Here is a 26,484-nt window from a genome sequence, read left to right on the forward strand (position 1 = left end):
CCTGGAGTTGTGTGTGAGAGAAAAGGAACAACAGGTGCATGAGATCTTGGTCTCTGAAGTTTCCTGAAACAATAACCATCAGCCAGCTGCTAAGAGACAGGTAGGAAAAAACAGTAAGATAGGGAACGTTAAAGACCTTATATTCAGATACAGCTCCAGAAAGAAACAGAGTGAAAAGGAGAGTGCTGTCCTGGGTGAAAGACAGGAACAAACTGAAGGAGGGGCCCAAGATCACTAGCACTAAAGATCCTAGTCATATGATCCCTCCCTTTCCTGGGTGATGAGGAAGACTTAAGCTATTGCTAGATGCCTCCTCGCACCAAACTAGGAAAGATATGTTTACTTGACCATTCGTTGGTTCACATGTAACAGCAAGCCAGAGCATGGCTCTGTTGAATCCTGGGTTGTCGTTACATGCAATCCCGAAACTATTATTACATTTCTATACCGCCCAATAACCAAAGCTCTCTGGGCAGTTTACAAAGATTACAAACTTGGGTTGTTAACCACAAACAATCCAGGAAAAGAAACCATCATTTGTTGTTGGGTTGTTTTAATGTCCTCAGGTATTGGATCTTGTCCAGAAAATCCATTCAAATCACCCTCCTAGGGTGTTTTAACCTTTCAGATTCAAAGCCAAAAGCAAGCTATTTAGTTCACATGTAATGGAGTGTGTGGTGGTGGTAACTGGGGGTGGGGGGAGAAACAGATGTCCTGTCCTGCAACTTCAATGTGTCCTCCACCACAGGAGAAAAGAAATGCCAAAAAATTGAAGGGGAAAAGATTGCAGACCTTATTGTCTGTATACAGTGCTATCTGTCATATGATATACTTATCAAAGGCAAGAATACAATGCTGCTTACCCCAAAGAGCTTACAACCGAAAATAAACAATGGAGGGAGGGAGAATGTGGTCTGAGAAGAGAGCCTAGAGGCTCCATGTACATGTTTGTATGTAGGGGAAAGCAAAGGAGAATGGGAGGAGTTGTGATAGGTTGCAAGATATTGGGCGGGGGCGGGGGGCTGAGGATGATACAATTGGAAGTTACAAGCAATGAAATAATGGGTAATGAAGGGTAATAGGGTAATGAAGAGTTTGTACTGGATGTGGAAGGGGATAAAAATCAGTGGAAGGATCTTAGAACCAATATTGCCTAGTCTAAGTGACAGGAGAGGTGAATGATTTTGGCAGCAGAGTTTTGGCCAGGGTTGGGCGAGAGAGAAGAAGGATGCTGTAGCCAGGGAGATCACGAAAGCAGGAACCACACTTTTAGTTGAGGGTACGAAGGGGAACAGAGAGATTTTTGCAATATTATGAAGGGAGAGACATTGCAAGGTGGCAACTGACAGAGCTGGCAAAGGAGAGAGAAGAATCAAAGTTAAAAGCTAAGTTGAGTAGTGTCAACACTAAAATGGAGAAGCAGCTGTCAGTTTCACCCTCTGCAGCAAATCCAGCTAAAGTTCCAACTTAGTGAACCTGACATGAAGATTCTTCATCAGTACCATCTTGAAACTAATCAGTTTTACAAATCCCCTCCAAGTCCCCTCTTTGGCTAGTTCTCTCTTTTCAGGATGAGTACTGTTGATAAGGACACAACATGGTATTGACATGCTGGAGTGGGGGTGAGGATCAAGTTGTGTTGTTGCTTATCTAATAGGTGCCTGGGATGCTCATGCAACCACTTCCTAGCACTTCCATAGCACTCTAAACTGCCATGTCCCTAGTAGCTGGGAAAAGAATAGCATTTTAGCAAGACTAAAATAATGTGATTTGAGTGCTGGGAAAATATAGTCCCCAAACAGAAGCAATTCCTTGTGAGAAGGTAACTGGATCCTGCACAACAAGTGAGCAATAACTGTGTTTCTGCTGTTCTACAAACTGGTAACCTGGAAAGGCCCTTACTGTTTGAGATAACCAGGGCTATGAACATGGCAGGCACCATGATGGAATGCAAACTAACAGCTTCTTCCTGTACCGTAAGTTAGAAATCTGACTTAAAATCTCAGTCAAGGCCAAGCACTCTTAGGATGAAGGGAAGTCCTGCATCTATAAGGTCCTAGGAGTGTATCACGTTTCTAATGCAGAACAAGGATACACTTCACAAGGTAACAGCCAAACCAAAAATGTCCTTGGCAGCTGTTGTAGCCATACTTCACGAGAATATTATCCTGTACTAGGCCTGTTTCTGCTTTATTTGAAAGGTTTGGGGCCAAAGGCATAGAAACACTGATGACATTTCATGGTATTTTTATGTACCACTTCAGAGTGTTTTAAGTATTTCACATATGTTATCTCAGGAATCCCTACAACAGTCCTGTAAGGTAGATAAAAATTACTATTCCCGCACTATGTGTGTATTGGGGTGGGGTAGGGTAAAGATGAGAGACAGTAGTTTGCCTAAGGTCATCTACTTTCAGAGCACCTGCAAGAGACAGGATTTGAAGTGGGGACTCCCTGGTTTACAGCTCAGTCTCTTTACTATGCTATCATAGCTTTCTATCATATTAGAGAGGTCCTCTCAAATTAGGCTGGTTTGCATAAGTTGAGCATGGAAGGTTCCTCATAGGATCCCTACGTCCCTCACAAATTGAAATCCCATTTTCACATACCAGATCTTCTGCCATGGATTGAGCCCCAATGTCAATGGAGAGGCTGCTGAGCTGAGGAGGATTCTGAAATTCACGGTAGAATGTGCCCAGGTCCATTGGGAGGATGTCATCTTTAGAAAATGCCGGTTTCTAGAATTAAAGGGACAGATGTCAATCAGCTCTACATAGATAACCAACAATTTTGTATTATCAATAACAGCATATAATTGAGCATCACTTTCATTTTTCTCTGATAAAAACTGGTCATTTGCCTGTTCTCTGAAGTGTGTGCACATCTCCATTAAAGAATACCTTAGACAATGCTCTTTGTTTGTGCCACAATATAATCTGTGCAATGGGGATAATCTGTTGAAATTAATTTGGTGAAAGGTCCTACTTTCAGGCAGAAGCCTGTGCTAGACAGCCTTTGTTGTAGTCCCACAAGTCTACAATTGTTTCAGATCCCTCAAAAGTTCCATTGCTTTGGACTTCTTGTTTCTTTCTAGTGCAAAGAAAGAAGCTCAGTCTCTCAATATTTGGGGGGCCATGTCAGTGTATTTCTGGGTCTTTTAAAGGAATATTCAGAGAGATTGGTCCCATATTGGTTCTTAAAGACACCTTTGTTCAAGGAATTTTATCGATATTCATTGTCAATTTAGCATTTAGATTCTTCTTCAGACACTGATGCTTTAGCAGAAAGATTTGTATATGGGTTTATGGACTTACAAAATCTACCATAACAAAATCGTCATGGATGTTCCCACTGCTGCTGCCACTGGAATCCACTGAGTGTAAACTGCCCTGGAGGGGGGACTCAACTTCTGGAGAGTCAGGAGGATTCACCTGTTGAATAAATCCAAGTGTCAGACCAACATACCCAAATACTGATATGAGGAAGTTAAGCAGATGTGAGAAGCTAGCTTTTCAGTCAGAAAACACAGGCATGCTAATGCCTGGATTAGGAAATTCAGTGCTGGGAAGGCAGGACTGAGAAGTGTTGGCAGTACATACCATGGGGTCATTCTCTTCCAGCTCAAAGTGCTTGGGAGCAAACATAGCAAAAGGAATGTCCAAACTGGCCATTGTCACCTAAAGAGGTTCAAAAGACAAAATCTAGTTGTATGTTCTCTTTCTGCCTAGCATGCAACATGCCACTGCAAATCTAGGCTAGGATCCCTGAAACTTGTCAACCCAAGTTCAGAAATAAGAGAAATCTAAATGCTGCATAATGTTATGCAGATTGCAGCCAACATGGCCTATTGTTTTCTGCCTTCTGTGTCAAGTGACAGGAAATTTCTTGTGCTCTTTCTTTCCTGACGAAACAGCACACCATGAAACCATGGCAGGACAATGAACTTAAATTACCTGGTTGATGGGTTTGTTGACAAAGGCCCCCACCTTCCGGACAAAAATGGTCTCCAAGAGATCATGTGGGGACCCACTCTTTCCTTCACTGCTGTTAGATATCGTTTCTGTGTCCTCACTAAGAGATCAAAGAGAGAGAGAGGAGTGATTTAATTTACTCATCAATTTCTACACTAGCAGTGGGGTGAACCACTGCTGCATCAGTGTATATTCTATTATTATTATTATTACAACCACTACCACTACTTCTACTTACTTACTTATTTATTTATTTATAAACTGCCTTTTACTGGAGGTATACAAGGCAACTTACACCACAACTAAATTCATTTAGATTGTAAATGTGAATAAGGGATAGACCCAGTTCATATGTAACAACCAATCACAGGTTAATTAACTCATGGTTGGTTGTGGCTGTGCACAAGTGAGAGCGCTGCCTCCCACCCTCTCACTGCTTCCACTTTGCATCTGGTTTGGCAAGCAACCTAGGAAAGCCCTGTTCCTAGATTGCTTGCTGCAATCCCTAAACCCAGCACTGTTGGTTGTTGAGGCAGAAATAACACAGACTTTTAACCCAACAACAAACCATGGAGTGCAAAGTGGAAGCAGCGAGCAGGTGGGAAGTAGCATGGTCACCTGTGGCCCCTTTAATCCATGGATTAATAAACAACCTATGGGTTGTCATTACATGCAAGCTAGGCCATTGTCTTATTACTCATCTTTGTAAATCACTCTGGGAGCCTTGTTTGTCTAAAGAGCAGAGTAAAAAAAACTTTAAATAATAAATAATCATAGCAAAGTCTTTCAAAAATGTGTTTTGAGGTTACTTGAAGCTGCCTGGAGGTTAGACTTGATGGTCTTATAGGCCCCTTCCAATCCTATTCTATGATTTGTATCCTGGAAGATGGCATATAAATAATTGTAATAAATACATACATAATAATTCATGATTTATTCCTGTCAAATGTGATACATTTGTTCATCTAGATTTGTACATCATATTTATTCATGCCATATATAAGCAAATAAAAACCAGGGTTACTTTCTCTAAGCTTATAGAAGCTTTTTAATTTTAAAAAGAACTGGAACGTACTAACATCAAGAAACTGAACTTAGCACCAACATTAGGTGGACCGGTGTTAAACAGTTTTACAGCTTTACAATGGAAGACAAACTGTTTGTACTATTAGTTTCAGCTGCGGACTAGATAGCTCAAGGCCAGTTGCCTGTCCTAAATCTGGCCCTGGAATTGCACATCCCCAGGACAAGTAGCCATGTCACACTTAGAGAATACTATCACTTTCCCGGTGAATTAATCTGCAAAAGGCAATCTTCGTTCTGGACCCAAGTCCATGTGACAAGTATTGGGCTTACCCCTAAGACAAGCTGTGCCAAGGGGAAACAAAATGCAATTTGAGTGAAGCAGCTCACTCTTGTTAGAAGCTGAAACAATGCTTTAGCACCTGCGTCCAGTCATTTTACAGAAACTGGACTTCACTACCAATACTACAACCTTTTGTTTGACTTCTCATATGTGTTGCCAATGAAGTGTCACAAGGTGGAGATGACAACAAGACTAGCTAAATCAGTTTTTCTCAGAGTATGAAATTAACCTCCTAAAGTGGCACAGGCAACTGCATGGCAAGTCCCAAACTGCCCCATAGCCAAGACTTCCTTTCCCTCCCTATCCTCCCACCTGGCTTTTTGTAGTGTTCTTGATACAGTCAAGAGGTTGTCAAACTAGGCAAAAACTGCCAAACCATATGGCTTATGTAGACATTTGGGAGGCTTACACCATTTTGTCTTGATCTGGGAAGGCTTGCTATGACAAATGTCAAGAACCATATATCAAAAGTTCTCTTTTTTATCATGTAAATAGGAACCTGGCAATCAGTGTGCCATGTAAGCCTGGGAGTGTAATTAGAAGAGATTCACTTAAGCAACAGACCTTAAGAAATCAAATGGCTAAGAAAAATCCAAAGCACAGGGAAAAAAAGAGCTGACCAAAACTGGCAGTTATACAATCTTACCAAATTACACTCTGAGCACTTATGCTTCTAATTGGTGCAGAAACTGGTAAACGTTCTCCAAAGACCAAAATAATAGTAACCTTTAGATACTGCTGCATCACTAATAATGAAAGTGACAATAATTAAGGACTGATTGATGTTGTTAAGTTACTGAATCTCAGCATATATTATTCACACCCTCTGTGTGTGTAGAGGTATTTTATTATGAAAAAGTTGTATAATTCCTAGAGATGTTAAGCTCCTCTAATGATCTTTGTAACTCCCTCTTCCCAAAATTACTGGTCAATGTAAGAAAGCAGGTTATATCCATGTAAATTAATTTCCATTTTTAAAACCTGTAGCAAGAACATGAGACACAATGGCGGAATGGAATACCTACCTACTAGATGGAGTAACTGCAGAGTAGTGGCCCCCATCCAAAGGGATGCATGTTACCATTCTCTCATGATCGGCTTGAGTGCCATGTATTGGTTGGTTTGGAATCAAAGGCACTCCTCCCTCCTTCCCTGGAACAACCAACTGAAGTAGAAAGAGATGTCCAAATAAGACATTTTAGTATTTGTTAAAAACAAAACAAAACACTGCACCAGAGGAAACGCTTGATTCTGCTATTTTGTCACAAGGGTTGGTTCACTCTTGATGATAGGTAACTGACAGCTGGGCTACATGTCATACTAATGATATGAGAAGCAGCCTGATTCTGCCTGTTAAAAACCTTGAAGGCTTCCTACCACCAGTCAAAGAAAGCTGGAGAGGATCACAGTCAAATGTATAGGAAAATTGAGAGGGGAAGAAATAGAGGAAATCAGAAGCCAAGGTGAGAGGTCACTCGCAACGAACAACTGACAGAGAAAGCAGGACAGTAGCTCCACATTCCCCTGTGTTTGACTGATACCCTCCAGTTTTCTTTGCGTGTTGGCAGAGAGCCTTCAGAGTTCTTAACAGGCAGAGCTGTGCTGCTGCTGACAATGTTAGCATAACGTAGCTCAGCTCCCATTGTATCCTACAAGTAAAACAGCAATCTTTGGATTGTGGCAAGGGGGAAGGAAGACTAGTGAGAAATCTTCTTAATTATTATTTTGTCTTGACTTTAATTTATTTGGATTTGTATCCTGCTCCATCATCAGGGACATATAAACAATGTAGAATGACATCAAGGCACACCCACAACGTAATCTAAATATGATTAAAATCCATACAACTCCTTTCCCAGGCACCATCTAAAATACGTTTATTTATTTGTTACATGCATATCCTGCTTTTCCTCCAAGGAGCTCAAGGTGGCATACATGATCCTCCTCTTCTCCATTTTATTCTCATGACAATCCTATGAGGTAGGTTAGGCTGAGAGTCAGTGATTGGGGTCGCATGATCATGGAGGGGGAAATTAGCCATGATGGCTTATTTCTCCTGCTGCACATGCCGGTTACGTTCCAGGGGAATTTGCATAATTACCCTTGCCAGCATGGCTTGCCGTGTCATGTGAACTCAACAAGAGTGCCTTGTTGCTGTGGTTAATAAGCCACCCAGAACCCATGGGCTGTTGTAGGGTTCTGGGCTGGCTTATTAACCACAGCAACAAGCCACCCTCGCCTGGTCTGCATGACACGACAAGCTGTGCTGGCGAGGGTAATTATGCAAATCCCCCTGACACGTGCAGTGGGGGAAATAAACTACCGTGGCTTGTTTTCCCCTCCCTGATTGTACGAACATGCCCAGTGACTGGCCCAAAGTCATCAAGTGAGCTTCATGGCAGAGTGGGGACTTGAACCTAGACCTCGAGTCCCAGTCCAGTACTCTAACCACAATTAAGCAAAACAATCTCACAGCAGTTCCATAAAATGTTCAGACTTGGTGGTGAGTATCCAAAAAGAACAAATCAAATTCTATAATTCTGAGATGCCTACTGAAAATAAATCTCCAATTCCCCATCTTAAAGGGTAGACTCACAGAGGTAATTTACAAAGAAATGCTCTTAGTATGACATCATCAGAGAAGACAGAGAAATAACTTGCTCTACCTTTGTGACAGTGCAATTATGTGCATGTGAATAAATCTCAACTCCGTTTATTTCCTGCATAGTCACCCATAAAAAGAATGCCCATTAAAACTGCACTTAATGTGAATCCAAAGCAGTATGAGATTAGCTTTTCTTGGTAATATTAGAGGTGTCCACCAACCTGCAGATTTGACTCGGACCTCAATTCGGAAAATGGCCCAGTTCTGCCTGAACCAGTTCAGAGGCCAAAACCAAGCTGAGATTCAGAAATCTGAAGCTTCATGCCTCCCACTGGCTATCACTGGGACTGGCCCATGATAGTATTACACTAGTGCTTTATAATCTGTACTGGCTGCCAGTCCATTTCTGCGCCCAATTCAAAATGCTGGTATTAACCTACAAAGCCATAAATGGCTTGGGACAGGGTAACCTGAAAAAGCATCTGTTTCCATATATATATGGAATATATATATATATATATATATATATATATATGGAAAGATATATGGAAAGATATATGTATCTGCCAAGACTCAAAAGATCATCTTCAGCAGTTTAAGGCTTTTTTTGTAGTGAAACCTGATGGCATTGGAAGAATGGCCATCTCGTGGTCCCATCTTTGCCCTCCCCCCAAGCACAATGATTGAAGCCTCTAGTAAAATGTGTTCTAGGATTAGAAGGGGGACCTCTCAATCACTCAACCACTCTCCCTCTGTTCATTGGTGTTTTAGAAAAATGGGACACAAAAGACGCTTTTTGGAGAGGAGGCATAATATCTGCATCCCCAAGCACAAATTGGTAACAAAGCCCCGTTGTGGCTCAGCTGGTTCTGGTGGCTTCAGAAGGAAGCCCTCTTCACCTACAGAAGCTTGCTTTGCCTCTGAAGGGGCCCAATTCTGCTTGGGCTTTGTCTGAAACAGGTACACATCCCTACCTAACATCATGATCTTTTCTAACTATAAGCCTAGCTCCTTTGCCAGTGTGATGTGAATGGGTAGAGGAGCATGTCAAGAGTTGTAAGGAATAGTGTTAGCTATGCATGAGATGCCTCAGCCCTCTAAGAATACCTGGTGAGGATGTGCAGCACTCAAGCCGCCAGCAAAGACTACTGGGTAGCCCAGGTCAGCTGATCCAACTCCCAGGGCTGCAGGCTGATAAGGAAGACGAGAGCTGGAGAGCTAAGAAAATGAGAGCGGGGGGAGGGAAAGGGAGAGAAATGGAAAACCCCACACAGTCTGAATAATTTTCAGAATTATTGGACAAGGCCAGGAAAAGAAATCAGATTTGAAGTATAAAACAGTAGACTGGAACTGTGGTTACTGGATTCTAACACATATATACACACACGCTTGCAAAATTCATCTATCCATCACGTACTTTTTTTTAGAAGAAGAAACGGCCCCACTGAGTATAATGGAAGAATTTACTTCCAAGTAGAGTTTAGGATACTAAGGACCAATTCCCAAAACTGGATTTTGCTTTAAAAATGGCACATAACCACTTATAAATGATGGAAAACGCCTTAATGTAGTTTGAAGGATAGCACAAAGGCGGCTACAGCTTGCCCATAACATCCCAGACAATGGAGCACTCACTTGAAAACTACAGGAAACTAAGGTAAATAGCAGAAGGCATTTCCCATTGAAGGGCAAGGACCTTGCATGGGTCTACTGCATGTTCCCCAGATTTTCCGGACCTTCCTAAATGTCAAGGACTTCATTTTTCAAAAGCTGAATGTTATCCTGTTCTCACTCTTTCCAAGAACTCACCAATTCTTTATAAATGTTTATCAGTGAACTTCTCCTATGGAGCATTTTCCCTAACTGAAGAGACATCATCCCTTTCCCTTCATTACACTCACTGTTATTTATAGGTACATTATCGTATCCACACCCTCTTGTACAGACATTATCAGATTGAAAGACAGACTAGATTCCAAACAGCATCATCATGTGCAGCAGGGCTTTGAGGCTCCCTCTCCTAATTGTAGTCCTTGCACAGTCCAACAAGTCATTCCAAGAACTTGGGAGATATCTGCGATTCAGGAGCTGGGATGAGAACAGAAAACTGGGGAAGGCCAGAAACACATGTGGAAGCATTTGTGTGTGTGTGTGGCTATTTGGATCCAGCTATGGTCTGCTGTGATCTAACAGAAGATTTAAATGTCTCCCTGATCTCTCCTTTCCTCAGGCTCTACAATTCCCACTGAATCAAATTACCATGGCTTATGACAATGTTTTCCATTTTAAAAAATAAAGTTTAACTCACTGCTGACTTAAAAAGATCAACAAAAGAAACTTTACAGGGGTGAATGCCAATAAAACGGTAAAGGTAAAGGTGTCCCCAACCAGCCGTTTCTGACTCTAGGGTGCAGTGCTCATCCCCGTTTCTAAGCCGAAGAGCCAGCGCTGTCCGAAGACACTTCCGTGGTCATGTGGCCGGCATGACTGAACACTGAGGTGCACGGAACACTGTTACCTTTCCCACCGAGGCGGTACCTATTTATCTACTTGCAATTTCTTGCTTTCAAACTACTAGGTTGGCAGAAGCTGGGACTGAAGACGGGAGCTCACTCCGTCATGTAGCACTCGGGTCTCGAACTGAAGAAATATATTTTTTCTTAGTCCAGTTTAGTTCTACCTCTCAGCAAATTTTATCTGGAAAAACAGTATGTGAACAACTGCAAAAGAGAACTCTGATCTAGATGGTTTTGATTTTTATTTTAAATGCTAATGGGGATTTTTACTATGAGTAGACCTCCTGTATACAAAAGATATTTGAGAAACTGATGGTAAAAATTATTCAGGGTAGTTGGTGATTAATAAATACCTAGACTTTAATCAGGGTTATGTTTTGCCAAATCCAGCAAAGTTAGATGCAATTTCACGGTTAAATGCTTAAGCACATACTTAGATGTGTAAGTCCCACTGACTGAATAGAACTTAGGCACAAATAATTTTCACTGGACTGCACTCATGATATTTGACTATATTAATAATTGTCATATTTATTTTAATTTTTTTCCAATTTAGCAGTTTTTGGAATTTTATGTTTACTTTGTTTTTTAATGGTTTGTTTCTTACGTGTTCTATAATTGATACCAACTGTATAAATGAACAGAGATAAGGGGACTTTCAGACGTCAGCTGGTGCCACCAAGTCTGTTTTGTTGTCCTCCTCTCACATCTTTGGTGGAACATACTTTAAAACCTTTTGTCTGAAGAGAGCTTCAGTGGTGATAAAGCATCATTAAGTCTGTTGTAGACAATCTGTTGCTTTCTTCCGCCATCTGTGGTAGAACCTAGCTTAAGAGGTCTGCCTTTTTAGGGTGGACGCCAAAGCGGAGATGCCCTTTGAGGTGGCATGAGGGCAGGGCCACTCAGTATGCCATATTGAATTCTGCCTTGAGGAAAGCTATGGCAAACCTAGACAGCATAGTAAGAAGCAGAGACATCACCTTGCCGACAATGGTCCGTCTAATCAAAGCTATGGTTTTCCTAGTAGCAACGTATGGCTGTGAGAGCTGGACTATAAGGAAGGCTGAGTGCTGAAGAATTGATGCTTTCGAACTGTGGTGCTGGAGAAGACTCCTACAAGTCCCCTGGACTGCAAGGAGGTCAAAGCAGTCCATCCTAAAGGAAATCAACCCTGAGTGCTCATTGGAAGGACAGATACTGAAGCTGAAGCTCCAATATTTTGGCCACCTAATGTGAAGAGAAAAGTCACTGGAAAAGACCCTGATCCTGGGAAAGTTTGAAGGCAAAAGGAGAAGGGGACGGCAGAGGATGAGATGGCTAGATAGCATCACTGATGCAATGAATATGAACTTGAGCACACTCCGGGAGAGAGTGGAGGACAGGAAGGCCTGGCGTGCTATGGTCCATGGGGTCACGAAGAGTCGGACACGACTTAACGACTGAACAACAACAACAACAACAATTATTTATTAATTATATTTTTAATCTGCCTAATACCCAATGTTTGTACTCCTTCAATTGCAAGTGAAGGACTACTGGGCAGCAGAAGTGACTAGGGCCACTGTCTTGCTGGGCCATCAACTGAACCTGCAGCAGCTGCACTAAGAGTAGAAGGATGTGAGGATTTATCATTTCATTACAGGGTTTTTGTGCTATTTTGTGCAGCCATGTAAATGTAATAACCTAATCTAGTACGCTCAGTGAGCACAGACATGGCCAAATTTGCTGACAACACCAAATAATTTAATGTCGTTAAAACATAAATGGATTCTGAAAAGGTTTAAAAGGATCTCTCCAAACTCTCTTTATAGTCAGGGCTATAAGAAGTGGGAAAGGTTTGTGCGGATATCAACTGTGAATTTGGTAAGTTCACAGAAAAATGCAACCTGAATGAATTTCTCCCCCATCCCTATCCAGAGCATAAGAAAATGTGTATGTCACATGGAAGGAGGGCTGCATGGGGAATATGGGAGGCATGCATAGACCTCCCCTTTCCAGCAATGGCTCTGTGTACTGCCTGCATGCACACACATTCATGTGTACATTGTAGGCAGGAGAAGGAGACACAAGGTTCCTATTGGGCCCTGTGGGAATCTTCCATAAAAGAGCATTTTGCCAAAACCTGGGGTCATAGAGATTACTGGATTTTGAAATGAAACATGATGGTGCTTGGAAATGAAAAGTTGTATGAGAATAGAAAAGAACAGTTCTAGGACATTTAAATGTGAAAAGATGCATCTTTGTGTAGGGGAATGTATACATAAAGTTAATATGTCTCAAATTCTTGCTACCAGATACCCTAAAAGTGGTTGGCTTGCTAGAAAAACAAGTATATCCATTGTCCAGTTTTGGGGAATATGAAATCTGATAAGTTTTCTTAGGTTAACATTCACTCTGTCAAGCAATGTGATGAGCAGGAATGTGCATTCAGCAAAAGTGTACGAACTGGAATTCTGAGAATCTCATTAAGAAAGGTAATTTGTTGTCTTTATAGTGGCAGGGATGACCATAAATGGGTTGGAGCATAGGGCCATCTATGCACCGTGCAACTCCCCCTTCCCTTCATCACTCCTCTTTTCCACACCCAAACAGATATCTGTATCTATCTCTAATATTACATGAATGGATATCTGCTCATGCAATGGGAGTTTCCCTTTAGAACAGATTGTGGTGGGCTGGAGGGGATTTGATCTGCTAATGGTAGTGTCCATTCTGCTGGTGGAAGCACACTGGATACAGTCCGTAATTTATTTGAACAAACTATTCTAAGCATGACATCTCTTTTCAGGGCAGCGGGAGTACAGAATATATGTGGGTGTGACAATGGCCCTTCAAAGGTGAAAAATCTTGTTTAATCCCTTCACCATGGCCAGCTCAACAAAACATTACAGCAATTTCCAGAAAAAGTTATTTTCCACAAGGCAATCAGGACTTTCCTAAAAGTTTTCCCTGGATCTTCTTAACAGCAAGCGAGCATTACTCCTTTGCAAATTCCCTGTTCCGTGATGAAACAATAAATGCAATAACTTTAGAAACAATATTTTCTTTTCTTTCTTTCGCTTTCTGGAACGTTATCAAGAATTGAAAAGATGTTGCAAACCTCTAAGTAGAACAAACCCAAAGGCCTGCTTCATTATAGGCTAACCAGCCTCATAGGGATAAAGTTAAAGCAACATTATTTATGACTTACTGCAAAAACATTTTTTTGTCATGTACTTTCTGGTTTTTAAATTTGTTAGGCCATGCACACTTTTCTACAATGAACTCACTTTATGCGAAAAGGCCAGCCCCATCATAGGGCCCTTCAAGGTATCCATCACCACAGGAGGAGGGGTCTGAAAATGTGCTTTAGTGACAGTAAACACACACTAAATAAAGACAAAGACACACAAAAGAAAACACAAAAGGAAGAGAAAGAAAAGGTCTTCAGAAAGAAAAACTGAAGAGAGTTGGATGAACTGAATGCTGATGAGAAAAGTCTGAGGTCAGAGTTATTAGAAATGTTCCTGCATGTCAAGTGTCACAGAATTGCAGGAGCACTGCATAATTTATAAAGGATTTAAAATGTCAGGGAAACTGTTATCCACTTCACATTGAACTGATCCCAGTTATAGTTTGCATCAAAGAATTCATTGCAGATCAGACATAACCAACGACCCGAGACTCTGTTCCAAATTAAGCTGTATTTGGAGTTATTGACCTTACCAATGACTAGGCTGAATGCTTACTGGTGACAACTGAGGGGGCAGGCGGGGGGAGAGCCATATAAAGTGGAGCTCACTCAAAGCCCTCATACATCCCACTGATCAAAAACATATCCATTTGCACTAGGTTTAAAGGTAATGTGCACGTTTTAGAGAGTCTGGCTGCACTAGCCTTTCATTTCTCAACTGGTTTTGTTGAATATTCCCATTCTGAAATTTATCTTATCCTATGGTTACAGAACAGAAACCGAAAAGCCATGTTTCTTCAAACTTAAATTGCTTGAGATCACAGCAGTACTAGATTCAAAACTTTTAAGGTCAGGTTTGTTTTGCGATATTTTAATTAACTATCAAGAAAGTCTATAAGGCAGACTTTCACATCCACATCAGGTAGTCCACATCAGGTAGTCCCCTGCTGAACTGGTGCTTAAAGCTAAATCTTGCTCCAGCACCTGCTACACAGATACAGGAGCTCTATGACTGCCTTTTACATTTGTCCAAGAATGCTCCAAAACTACAAAATGGGAACCGGACACTAATACTCTGATCCAGAGTGAGGCAGAAGACTGTATGCCCCTTTCCTCTTGTCTAAGATTAAGATATGACCATCAGCGTTTTCACAGAACTGTGTGCATCCTAAGTGCTACATGACTTCTTCTGTCCCAACAGCATCCATTTGCAATTGCATCAGGGAAGATCTGCACTCAGAAAGTTGTTTCTACATCAGGACTACTCTTGTTGAATTGGTGTTTAAAACTAAATCTTGCTCTAACACTTGCTACACAGAAACAGGCACTCTTTGACTGTCTTTAAATTTGTTCAGTTTTGCACAGCCATTGGCCTGAATATGCAAAGGCTTTTAGAAGGTACAGAGAAAAGAAACTGATCCATCCTTAAATATTTGACAATTGCTAGGTATAGAGGATTTTTAAAAATTCCAGCTGAATGGGGAAAAAGTGAATAATCTGAAATCAGTAGATCATAAGAAAGATTGATTTAGATCCTAAACTGTATTCTGTGAGACCCATGCCAAATTGTTGTTTTACGTATAAAACAGGCATAATTGTTTGTAGTGGTAAAATATATGAACAAGGAAATATAACCCCATAGGCACCCATAGGCACACACACTGGAAGCCCACAACTATTTAGTTTTCAGCAACATTCATTTCTGTATTCGTCTTACAGACTGCAAAATTTTCAATAACAAAAGTGGCTGTCAGTGATTGTACACTGCCTCTCTCTCAAAGAGGCATGCTGGGAAACTTCTAAAATTGACTCTAAACATTACTTACCTGGGATGGCGGAGAAGTAGAGAAAGAGGTGGTGCATGCTTCTTGGGAGTCTTCCACTGATGGGTATGCTACTGCATTTTCCTCACCAGCTGTTCTGTAACAAAACGAGGGGATAAATTTCAAAATGGGGATGTTCAATAAAACATAGATATGAAAACTGACATAGACACTGCAGGAAGAAACCAGGACATTTGAGTGGAGTTGAAAGGAGAATTATGAAGGAACTCTAACTCTTTCCTTACAAGGGCTGGAGGAAGCACTACTACGGTGGATTAAGTCTTTTTGGATTTGATTTGTCCTGGAGAAGTATGAAACATTACTCTTATACTTAGGGTTTTTTGGTAGGAAGACTCTTTTGATAAATCTGGTCTATGCTACTAGCTGCAGTGAAGTAGTTGTAGTGATGCTCACAAAAGCCAATTCTAAGCACTTTGGTATTGCTTGCACTACAACTATTAAGAAAACGCTAAGGAAGGAAAACTGACTTAAAAAGAAACAACTTGTATAGCAGAGGTATCATACATTAACATATATGAAAATATATTAAAAATTTGGAATCATGCATGCTTTCTCACGTTGACACATGAGCATGAAACACTAAAATGGATGCTTGAAAGACACTTGTGTTTTTTTCCCCCTCCTGCATGTAATTTCATGTAGCATGAAGCATTTTCATTCTGCATAATGTATAATCAGGAAAAACATCAACAATACAAAGGAGACTTCTCAATGTGTGAACTTTGAGAATTCTCTGGGCCACATTCCATCCACCCACTTCTCAGAATAGGAAATACAGGCTTTTTTTATGAAGAAAGTGAGCAGGACTCGCATCCTTTTCTCCACCCAGCAGTGCATGCTGTAAAGGCTCTATATTTGGGAATAACTGCCTTTACCTATTATTGGTGATTCCTGTTTCCTCACCTGTAATTGCAGGGGTGCATGGGTGAGGAGCTGGGATAGGGACGGTCCACAAAGTGATCAATGATAATCCCCATGATAGGTGGGGTCCTCTCAAACTGCCTGCAATGCAACAAGCAAATGGTGTTATTCATAAGACTGTTTTCCCTCCTCTGCTGCAACCCCAGTTCTGGCAGCCAGGGTGCATCAGCTAATGGAGAGCAGAGCATCGCCACAATTCAACCCTGCAACTCCACATACGAACAAGGAATTTGGTGTTCAGGAGTATGACTCAGGGCTACAAAGTAACACCACTCTTCAAAATCCCAAACCCCCAGGATTGTGGGCTCAAGAAGTGGAATGTTTCCTGGAAAAGGTGGTTTAGTTTAACTATGATATCCTCACCTGGTAGACATGAAAGCTAGGTTGATTCTGTAGGCACAGGACAAAGTGATGGTGCCTAATGGCGTACCCACTGTCCCAACACGGACTGTCTGAAATCCTATAGAGGCAGAAGAGAAATTGGGAATGTCACAATAATTTTATTTTAAAAAATTAAAATGTATTTTAAAAATTGTCAGCAACAAAGATCAAGGCTGTTTTGCTATTTTCCTGTACTTGGATGACCGTTCCTGTCAAAGTTCTCTCATTAGTCTTCCAACCAGCAACAGTGGGATGATAACAATATGTTCTCCTGCAGCATACCTGATCTCAGTCACACGTCTTACTAATAAATCTTTATTATATAACCAGCATCTTGTTTTATTATTTTACTTAATTTGCTACTCCATAATTCTTTATTTACTCTTTCTATTTCCTCGATTACCTTTATTTATTTATTTTTTATGTTACTGGTATATGGTTTGTCAAAAACAAAAGCTTTCAGCTAGTTCGTGCATTACTTAGTCATACCTTCTCCCAAGCCACTCAGTTGCACTTCTCCAAAATATATCCTACAGTAAGGGGGGGGGGAGAGAGAGAGCACATATTACATAAATTTATTGATTTATTAGATTTATATACTGCCCAACTGACAAATGCCCTCAGGGCAGTTTACGATAATAAAAACCCAAAGCTATAATAAGTTATCAAAACAATAATGCAGCTGATAAAAATATAAAAAATGAGGAAGGACAGAAGAGACCTAGACCTCCTAAGCAAAGATTGCTAGTCACTTGATCCCCACCTTACCTGGGTGGTGAGAGAACATAACCCATAGCTTGGATGCCTCCCTCACACCAAGAGAATATTAAAAATTAAGATTTTCAAAACATTAAGAATATTAAAGAGAGAGCAGTAAAACAGATAATAAAAATAACAAATGAAAGATTAAATGCCCGCTGGAAGAGGAAGGCCTTAACCTGGCATGTAAATATATACAATGAAGATGCCAGGTGTATCCACAGACAAGGCACACGGGGGCCACTAAAGAGAAGGCTCTTTCTTTGGTAGCTGCCTGCCACCCCATTGTGCCTTGGAAGTTTATTTTAATACTCAGGCAGGAACAAATAGTAGACCGTGCTTCTTCAGGTAGACTGATCCTAAGCCAATTAGAGCTTTAAAGGTTAGCACCAACACGTTGATTCAAGCCAGAAACTGACTGGCAAACAGTAATATCAAGTAGTATAGACCCAGTTTGCACAATTAAATGACTCATGGTTTGTTAACCATTTGCTGGTTGGGAGGGAGGGAGTGAGCTGGCTGGTTCCTGACTGCTTGCCTGCTTCCAGCACATTAAACAACCCTGGGTTGTTCTCCATGACGTCTAAACTCAGACTTCTGCGTTGCTGAGGGAGAAACAACCCAAAATTTTAACCCAAGAACAAACCACGGGTCAGAGAAACATCTGAATTTATCTGGATTCTCATCAAGTTGCCTATTTCAAGTCATGAAATCATAGGTATTCAGATCAGACTATTATACTTTTTTTTTTTTTTTAACCCTCACACATATTTTTGTTTGCTTGTATGGAGAGAGGAACAATCTGCTATTGGGGTCCAACAGACTCCTTTAAAGTTCTAATTGGACATAATGATTGATTTCAAAATGACTTACTTTAGTTTAACATAAAAATAATTTTATTGATATCATATTCCCAAAACTTAGTCTAACACAAACACTACTGGGGTACATTGGACCCCACAAGGTTAACATATTCCTCACTGGGCTACCAGGAAGCCCTGGAAGAGACAACAGAAGAGAAAACAAAACAAAACAAACAAAAAATACTGGGCTCACAGAAAATAATGGAAGGAGTCCTGTGAACTCCAGTCTCTTAATAGGGGTCCCCCACCCCCAAGAACATTACAAATATGTTGCAAGTTTGCACTATGAGAGTGTCAACTCCTGTGTCAAGCTAAAGTCAACCTGGAACATAATTAGCCCACAAAAGTAAATTTACCCCAGGGTCTTTATAATGCAATACTTTATAATGACGGGGGGGATGTTTAGAAAGAGAAAGTACTTTGTTTTAACAGAAACAGAAATGATCTACTCCAGTGCTCTTGAAGTAGCATAACCACCAAAAATGGAATTTATGATAAAATCAGAATGCTATGTTACTTTCCTTAACCTATTTTGAGAAGTTGCTGGGGATAGAATGGCCTCAATTAGCTAAGGTACTGGTGGTTTCACTTTCCCATTCATTTGGTAACTTGGATGCCTGATGGCTTCGTAAATTAAATGTATTTTTTATTGAAAAGGGGGAAGGGGGGGAGAGCTGAAACACCACAGGACAACTGACCCCGTAACTCAGCCTATCCCAACCTAGTCCAGTCCAGATGTGTTGGACTATAACTCCCATCATCCCCAGCAAGCTGGCTGAGGATGGTGGGAGTTATAGTCCAACAAATCTGGAGGGCACCAGTTTGGGAAAAGCTGTCATAAAGTACAGGGCGTATGAAGTGGTTCCGGTTTAAAGTTACTTAATGAGAAAGTTATCTAATCTTACAAAATAAACAAGGTTGTGTTATTATATGGGATACATACAAAAAATATTGCAGTTCTTTCAGAAGCACTACTGAGGACTTAATAGATGGCTCTTAAGAATCAGATTTTATAACTGTACTCTACTATACATAAGATTCTGCTAGACATGAAAAGTAGGTTATTGGCATTTCTATGCTGTGGCTGAATATACATTTCTGATAACTTCGCTTCTGTGCAAGTTAACCATTATATTCTGTTCAGCAGCTGAGGCTGAGAGCATTGCACCAAGGTTGGTGAGAGGAGAAGGAAAACTGCCAGATCCTTCACATTTTTGTTCCATGAGCAATGCAAGTAGTTGGGGAAAGCAATAAGTATTATGCTGGAGCCTGTGTTCCAGCATAATAATTATGCTCCTGCCGTAAGTCCCACTGAAATGAATGGATGATACAAAAGAACAGTTTTTGACAAACTGCACTCTCTTGACTATTTAGTATAACAATTTTTGTGATGAAAATTCCAACTCTGTCTCACAATCTAGACAAAAAAATGTTAACAAGAGCCTCAAGGAAAAAAAGAAGCAAGAATACACAGATATTCATACATTGTAGACTTGCTTAGTAGAATGTAGTAAATCGTAAGTTGGATACTGGTAAAAATGAATGTATCTTTATAATATTTTAAAATAAGAGACAAAGAAGAAAAAAATTAAGGGAAAAGGCATAATGGGGGGAAGAGTTCTATTTTAACTTTTAGGAGAAATGGGGAAGCAGGCTGACTATTGATGGAAAAACATTATAAACATATGAAGAAGCTACAGAAAAAAAGTAGAGACTTGAGCAAGAAATATACTAAGAGGGTGGAAGGAGTGAATAGGTGCATATAGTTCTACTGTTTCAAAGGATTATCAGAGTCAGTTTACCTGTACAATATTACATATTCATGACCTTGTTTCCTTGAGAGTCGGTATGCAGGAGTCACCCTTGTTATAGCAAGCAAAGACTTCAGCAATAGAGACAGCCTGTTATACACAGTGTAGGAAACTTTGATTTCTTTATCACACCTAAAAGCATACATAAGGAGTTAAACATTTCCAGTGAAGTGACAAAAATTATACCAATAGTAGTTAGAGACCATGGGTTGTATCCAAACTTATAGAGTACCCACTGAAATCAATGGGACTTAAATTAATGTCTATCTTAAGTCCCATCAATTTCAGTGGCTTTGCTCTAAAGTATGTCTTTGACCCTGTTTGCATGTCACAACAATTTCTGTGTTAGTTAATCCAGAAATTGCCAGGGCTGAGCAGCAGTGAGTGAGTGTGCTGCCTCCTGCACACTCATCGCTTCTGCTTTCAATCAACAATCCAGGAACCCCCATTCCTAGATTATCATAACATCTAAACCCAGAATTTTGGGTTGTTTAGGGCTTAAACAACCCACAGTTACCCCAACAATTGCCCATGATTTGTTGTTGCCGACTTAACTCTGGGTTGTTTAACCCATAAATAACCCAGAGTTCTGAGTTTGGATGTCATGGTAACAACCCAGGAATGGGGAGTTCTTGGGTTGTTGATTGAGAATGGAAGCAACAAGTGTGCAGGAGGCACCGCACTCACTCACTGCTGCTCGTCCCCGACAATTCCTGGATTAAACAACTCAGGAATTGTTATGACGTGTGAACTAGGTCTAAGTCTGAATTCAACCCCATGAAATTTTGGATCTGCTTTAGAGAATCACCCACATAAGATACAAGCAACTGGGATTACAACCTGCCATTAGGCTAAAAAAAATGGCATAGCTCAGGACACACAGATCTATTCACAGAATCTGCATAATTTGTTCCAATACAATAATTATCTCATTTCAATAGGTATTTCAAAGGTATTTTCAGGAGTTGATAAAAAGACCCATGCATCAGAATTACACAATCACTGCATATTTGTGAACATTTTCTAGCATATTTTCTTATATAGTTCATAGTTTGATAAACTACGTATCAATCAGGAGTGGGCAAAAGATCACGATCTCCTGACAGATCTCTGGGTGACTTGCAGTATGTTGGTAAGGGCTTCTGACTTCCATCTGAATAACAGTAGCAACAAGACTCCCTCACCCTGCTGCTGCTGAAAACAAAGAAAAGTTTTGTGGCGGGGAAGAACCAGGAGTGGGGTTTTGTGTGAAAAGGCTGAGGGCTTAGTTCTGATAATGGAAACAAATTGCTGGGCTCTGATGTGCTCAGAGGTACCCATTACCCTTCTTTAATTCTAAGTGTATGTCTGCCTACTGAGCCACTATACAAACACTTGACTCCAGTTGATGGACCTCAGGGATCTAGTAAAAATAAAAAAAAGGAAATCACACAAGCCTGAAGTCTGCTTATTTCTGAATTAAATCATAAGTTCCTATGTAATGTTTCCATCTGAAGGAGAAATTAAAAGCTATGAAGCAACAGTTGTAGTTACATTTGCCTAAAGCAGAATTTTAAATATTCAGAACTAAACTTTTGACCTATTGCAGTTAATTGAGCCCCAGTTTTTCCTACATTTGTCAATCAAAACAGGCCACTTAAGGGCACATAACCATGGGTCATCAGAAGGATTTATTATGGAGCTTTCTGTCATCTAATAATATCTCGTCTCTTTGGTCCAGGGTAGATTGAATAATGTCTAGAGATAAGTAACAGAAAAGCTTCTAGGAACTTTGTAATGTCCAAATGTTCACAGTCAGGGACATTAGTTGAGGAAAGACGTTCAGCTGCAGTCATCTTACTGTTGCTTTCCGTTAAGTGTTTTAAGAATACAAGCAGAGAAATGGGAAATAACTCTTGGTGCTTTCACCTATGGATGAAATTCCCGTGCCCATAGGCACTGGGTTGGCCAGGAAATATTTGCTTTTTGGACAAGAATCAGCAACACACACTTACTTTTCATTCATTTCTAAACACCAGATTTCCAGCTCCATGGAATCCCCCTGCAGTGGAAAAAGGAATGCTAAAACAAAACCCTCGTGGGGATAATGCTATTGCAGTTGATTTGTAAAGAGATTTTTTTTAATGAACAGCAAACCTTTGCAAAGAGTTGCAAAACAAGTTTCTCATCATATGACAGATCAAATTAAATATCATGTGGTTCTGGGGTGCTCTGTAAGAGGTTGCATTTTTAGCATCCTATATGTTATCATAAACTAAATTTGTAGCTATAGTTTGCTTCCTCTGATTTGCAATTAGGTTGAGGATGTGTTTATTAAAAAAGGAGTCAGCATCATTTTTTGCCCCTGTGAGTCTGACTTCCCTTTACCTTCAGATGACACAACATACTTGCCTCTGCAGTGAATGAGATTTTCCTCATAAGTTTAGCCCCTCACCATATGGTTCTGGTGGGCTGTTTATTTTCTCGAAGCATACAAAACCTTCTATTTCATAACCATCATACAGTTTTATTACTATTTTCTTTAAAAGCCCAATCATTAAGCTAATAAACAGATTTGAGCACAGGTAGCTTCAAAGGGGCAGAACCTGTCCCCCCAAGCTTGATCCTGAAAAGAAGATCCTAAATGTGACAACAACATGGTGACTGCACTTTCCAGAACAGTGCAGCTCCTGCTTTTCTGTATATCTAGACTCTCCTTAAAAGTGTCAACAATGATGTGTTAACAAATTGTTATATTATATATCACATGCATAGTGTGAAGACGTGTAATGAAGCTTGACATGAGTCTTTAAAAGTGGAAAGTTGGCAAAAGAGGACCATATTTTTGTTTAGAGTTTACCTCAGAGGTTTTGAGAGAGATTTCCACACACATTGACCGCCCAACAGCAGGCAGCTGTCCCGCCAAGGCTTTTTTGGCTTCATGAGTAACTTCTGGTATATCTTTGATTGCCAAGTTGAACTGCAAAATTAAGTGTGTAGACTTTAATTTTCAGGGACTTGTTTGAGAAACCTTTCCTGTGACACAATGAAAGAATTTATGTACTAGAGCTCAACTTGCAGCAGATTAGTATAACCCATGATTGCAGGACAAAATATCCTTTGCTTTAACACACTGCAGATTACTAATAACTGTCTTGCTTTCCTTTATCATATTACTGTAAAGCAGGTAATACACCCAACACAAACATCCTTTTGCTTTTTTCTTGTTCTGTCAATTTACCACTCCTCTCTAAATATTTTTTATCAGAACCACAAACATTGCCATGAAAGACAATGAAGTTCTAACCAGAATCAACCATGGAGGTAGGAACTGCTCAGATAAATCCTATATTTGTATACCCAACTCCAGAAAAGGACAAAGTTATACTGTACTTAGTTTAAAAAAACCCAAAAAAACAGCATGTATTAACATTTTTGCATGAACCTATTTTTATATTTCTTAACATGACAAAACAAGTTAGGGAGTCATGGGACTGCTCAAATAAGGAATACTGTTTACCCAATCAGAGCCTGTTGGCGATGATGATGATCGAGTGCAGATCTTTTCTCCAAGTCGGGCTTGGACAATCACTTGTACAGTCTGAAAGAGAAAAGATGCTTACTGAATACATGAGAAGTACTGTTACTGTAAAGCAGGGGTACAGAACCTCAGGCCCAGGAACCAAATCCGGCCTTCTGGGGTCCCCAGAAAACCCCACCCCCTTTCCCCCAACCACAGATTGTTTGGTGGTTTCCCAGTTTCTGCATATTTTTCCCTTCTAAAAGGCTGAGATACTGACAGCAAGAGCTTTAAGCTGAAATATCCTGGTAGTTTGGGGGCCTGCCCTTTTGCATTCCGTCCCTCACTGGAATGTGACCCCTGAGAGCTTATCTGAAATACAATTTGGCTCTCAGGCTGAAAAAGGTTCTGCATCTCTGCTGTAGAGCCTCATCCCCCTATATGATGTTATATTGAGAAGAGATTAAATAAAACACAGATGCAAAACTAATCACTTTGACTACTGCAATCTTTTTTTCTAATCTTCCAATGTGGCACCTTGGCCCCATCCTTTAATCCAGAACTCTGCCACCAGAATCATTCACACCTCTTGTTGCTCTGACTATATGACCATATATGCTGACCCTACGTAAATCTCTACTCTGGCTTCCTGTCTGCTCCTGGATCTAGCACAAACTCTTCATCCTTCCCTTCAAAGCCCACCCTCCCTCTGCTCTCATACTCCAATTCATCTCTGTCTGTGACTTTAGCTTACCCATCTTCAGCCCCCTCAGACACCTGAACAACTCTGTCCTTCTGCCCTTGCTGCTCCAAATGCCTTGCGAAACACCTATGTGAAGTCACCTCTCTTACTTGCTTCAGATCCCTCCCCAAACACACCTTTTCTGTGAAGCTTTTCGCACAACCCTTTAGTCCTCATATCCTACTCTGACCAAGCCTAAATATGTATAACTGACAGAAATGCATTTCTTCCTCATCTGCCAGGAATTCCATTCCTCCCATTCCTGTTGTCTCCTGTGTTGAATTTTAGACTGTAAACTCCTTAAGACAGCTCCTTAGACTCTTCAAAGCACCATGTACATTGACAGTACCGTTGTTGTTAAAATATGGTTCAGTTCCATTGACAACTACCTATGTTTGGTATGTAACAGGCAGCTTTTTTATGTTGATATCCTAATAAGAAATTGCTAAAATAATTCCCTAAACAAAGTTGTGCCTTAGCTCCTGGAAATTTGGAGCATCTGGCAAGAGCTGAACATTGTTGTTCCTCTGTTTAGAACAGCAATCTTGCCAATTGTGCAGATATTAAACTGATCCTAAGCTGCAGTCACTGTGTGGCTTCCTGCTTCATCTACCTGGAATCCTGATTCCAAGTTAACCTCTTTCCTTGTTCTTATAGGCCAGAGAATTATTTCCTGACTCAAAGCATGTGGTATTCAGTCCCAAGGTCTAGAGACAAGTAATCTGCATCCACACAAGACAACCAAACAGAAGGTTGGTGTATACAAAGCTGGATGCAGGAGACTACTGTGTTTTTTAAAAAAAAATTTGCATACTATAATCTTATGTTTTCAAAACCTATTCAATCAAAGTCAGAATATAGCAGAAAATGCTGGATAAAAAGGCTTAAATGTTGCATTAATAATTTTTTCATTCATTAGTGACACTGAGATAACTACAGGGAGTTTGAGTTCCTTAAATTGCAACAAAAATGCAGAAAAACTATACTAGTAATAAATAATTACCTTCAAGGCAAAAAATTTGATGAACTTGTCCAGGTCCTTCCTATCCTGGGAATTGAGATCAGTGTCCATTGCATATGGAAATCTGGAATAGAACAGGTATACTTTTATTTTTGAGGATTTAGAGATCCCCTTGTATTATTAAAAACCATTCAAGGCCAGTGAACTTCAGTAAACTAGTCTTAAAGAGCCCGCAAACGTATCTTCAAAAGTTAGTAACTACTAGGGGAATAAACGTATATGATTTACACCAGGAGTGTTGAACCTCTTTCAGCCTGAGGGCCAAATTCCAATTCAGAGGAGCAGTTGGGGGCTGCATTCCAGTGGTTGACAGGGCTGAGGGTAAAAGTGCAGGGGCCTAAAACAAAAACATTCCCTCCCCCAACATATTGGAGCGTAAAGCTCTTGCTTCCAGTAACTAAACCTTAGGAAATGCACTTCAACATTTTAGAAAGGAGAAAAACTAAACAAACGCCAGGAAACCACTAAATGAAAGGGAAAGGAGGTGGTACCATCTGGGGAACTCCGAAGGGCCCAATTGGAACCCCAAATGGGCTGGATTTGGCTTCCAGGCCTGAGGTTCTGCACATTTACATTAATACACCATAGACTAACATAAAGCAACCTATGAAGAGAATATATACTAGTAAAAGTTACATTTTCAACAGGGGCAAGCTATGTGTGCCTTTTCAGAATCAGCCCAGTCATGGCAAGAACTGGAGCAAAAAAGGATCACATTTAATTTCAACTGCTGAACTTGCTAGAGCTAAGTAACAGATGAATTAAGTCATTATGCACAATTTAAGAAAGCTACCACATTGTCACAGCCCAATTGTTGTTGTTGTTCAGTCGTTCAGTCGTCTCCGACTCTTTGTGACCCCATGGACCATAGCACGCCAGGCCTTCCTGTCCTCCACTCTCTCCCGGAGTGTGCTCAAGTTCATATTCATTGCATCGGTGATACTATCTAGCCATCTCATCCTCTGCCGTCCCCTTCCCCTTTTGCCTTCGGTCTTTCCCAGCATCAGGGTCTT

At 40.5% G+C, this 26,484-nt stretch overlaps 1 protein-coding gene across 11 annotated transcripts in view; it reads right to left on the reverse strand.

Moving 5' to 3' along the window:
- The window catches only part of ATG13 (autophagy related 13), a 39,500-nt gene that overhangs the window by 3,429 nt on the left and 9,587 nt on the right, over positions 1-26,484 (reverse strand). Inside the window, exons 2-17 of one of the 11 annotated variants that reach the window (XM_084850079.1) lie at positions 25,454-25,535; positions 23,709-23,789; positions 23,049-23,168; positions 22,204-22,250; positions 20,201-20,341; positions 17,266-17,306; positions 16,759-16,855; positions 16,378-16,476; positions 15,457-15,550; positions 13,728-13,826; positions 9,050-9,160; positions 6,363-6,502; positions 3,954-4,071; positions 3,600-3,677; positions 3,315-3,431; positions 2,610-2,738 (exon numbers count right to left, since the gene is read on the reverse strand). In XM_084850079.1, the coding sequence (XP_084706205.1) occupies positions 2,610-2,738; positions 3,315-3,431; positions 3,600-3,677; positions 3,954-4,071; positions 6,363-6,502; positions 9,050-9,160; positions 13,728-13,826; positions 15,457-15,550; positions 16,378-16,476; positions 16,759-16,855; positions 17,266-17,306; positions 20,201-20,341; positions 22,204-22,250; positions 23,049-23,168; positions 23,709-23,789; positions 25,454-25,522 (1,581 nt within the window). In that variant the 5' untranslated portion in view covers positions 25,523-25,535. Of the gene's footprint in view, positions 1-2,423; positions 2,739-3,314; positions 3,432-3,599; positions 3,678-3,953; positions 4,072-6,362; positions 6,503-9,049; positions 9,161-13,727; positions 13,827-15,456; positions 15,551-16,377; positions 16,477-16,758; positions 16,856-17,265; positions 17,307-20,200; positions 20,342-22,203; positions 22,251-23,048; positions 23,169-23,708; positions 23,790-25,453; positions 25,536-26,484 lie in introns of those variants that run through there. The other 10 variants (XM_084850069.1, XM_084850099.1, XM_084850088.1 and 7 more) reach the window with 10 other exon arrangements.

The sequence above is a fragment of the Heloderma suspectum genome, chromosome 1, assembly GCF_057233095.1.
Source record: "Heloderma suspectum isolate Gila_16-S chromosome 1, 16-S_ref, whole genome shotgun sequence".
NCBI lineage: Eukaryota > Metazoa > Chordata > Lepidosauria > Squamata > Helodermatidae > Heloderma > Heloderma suspectum.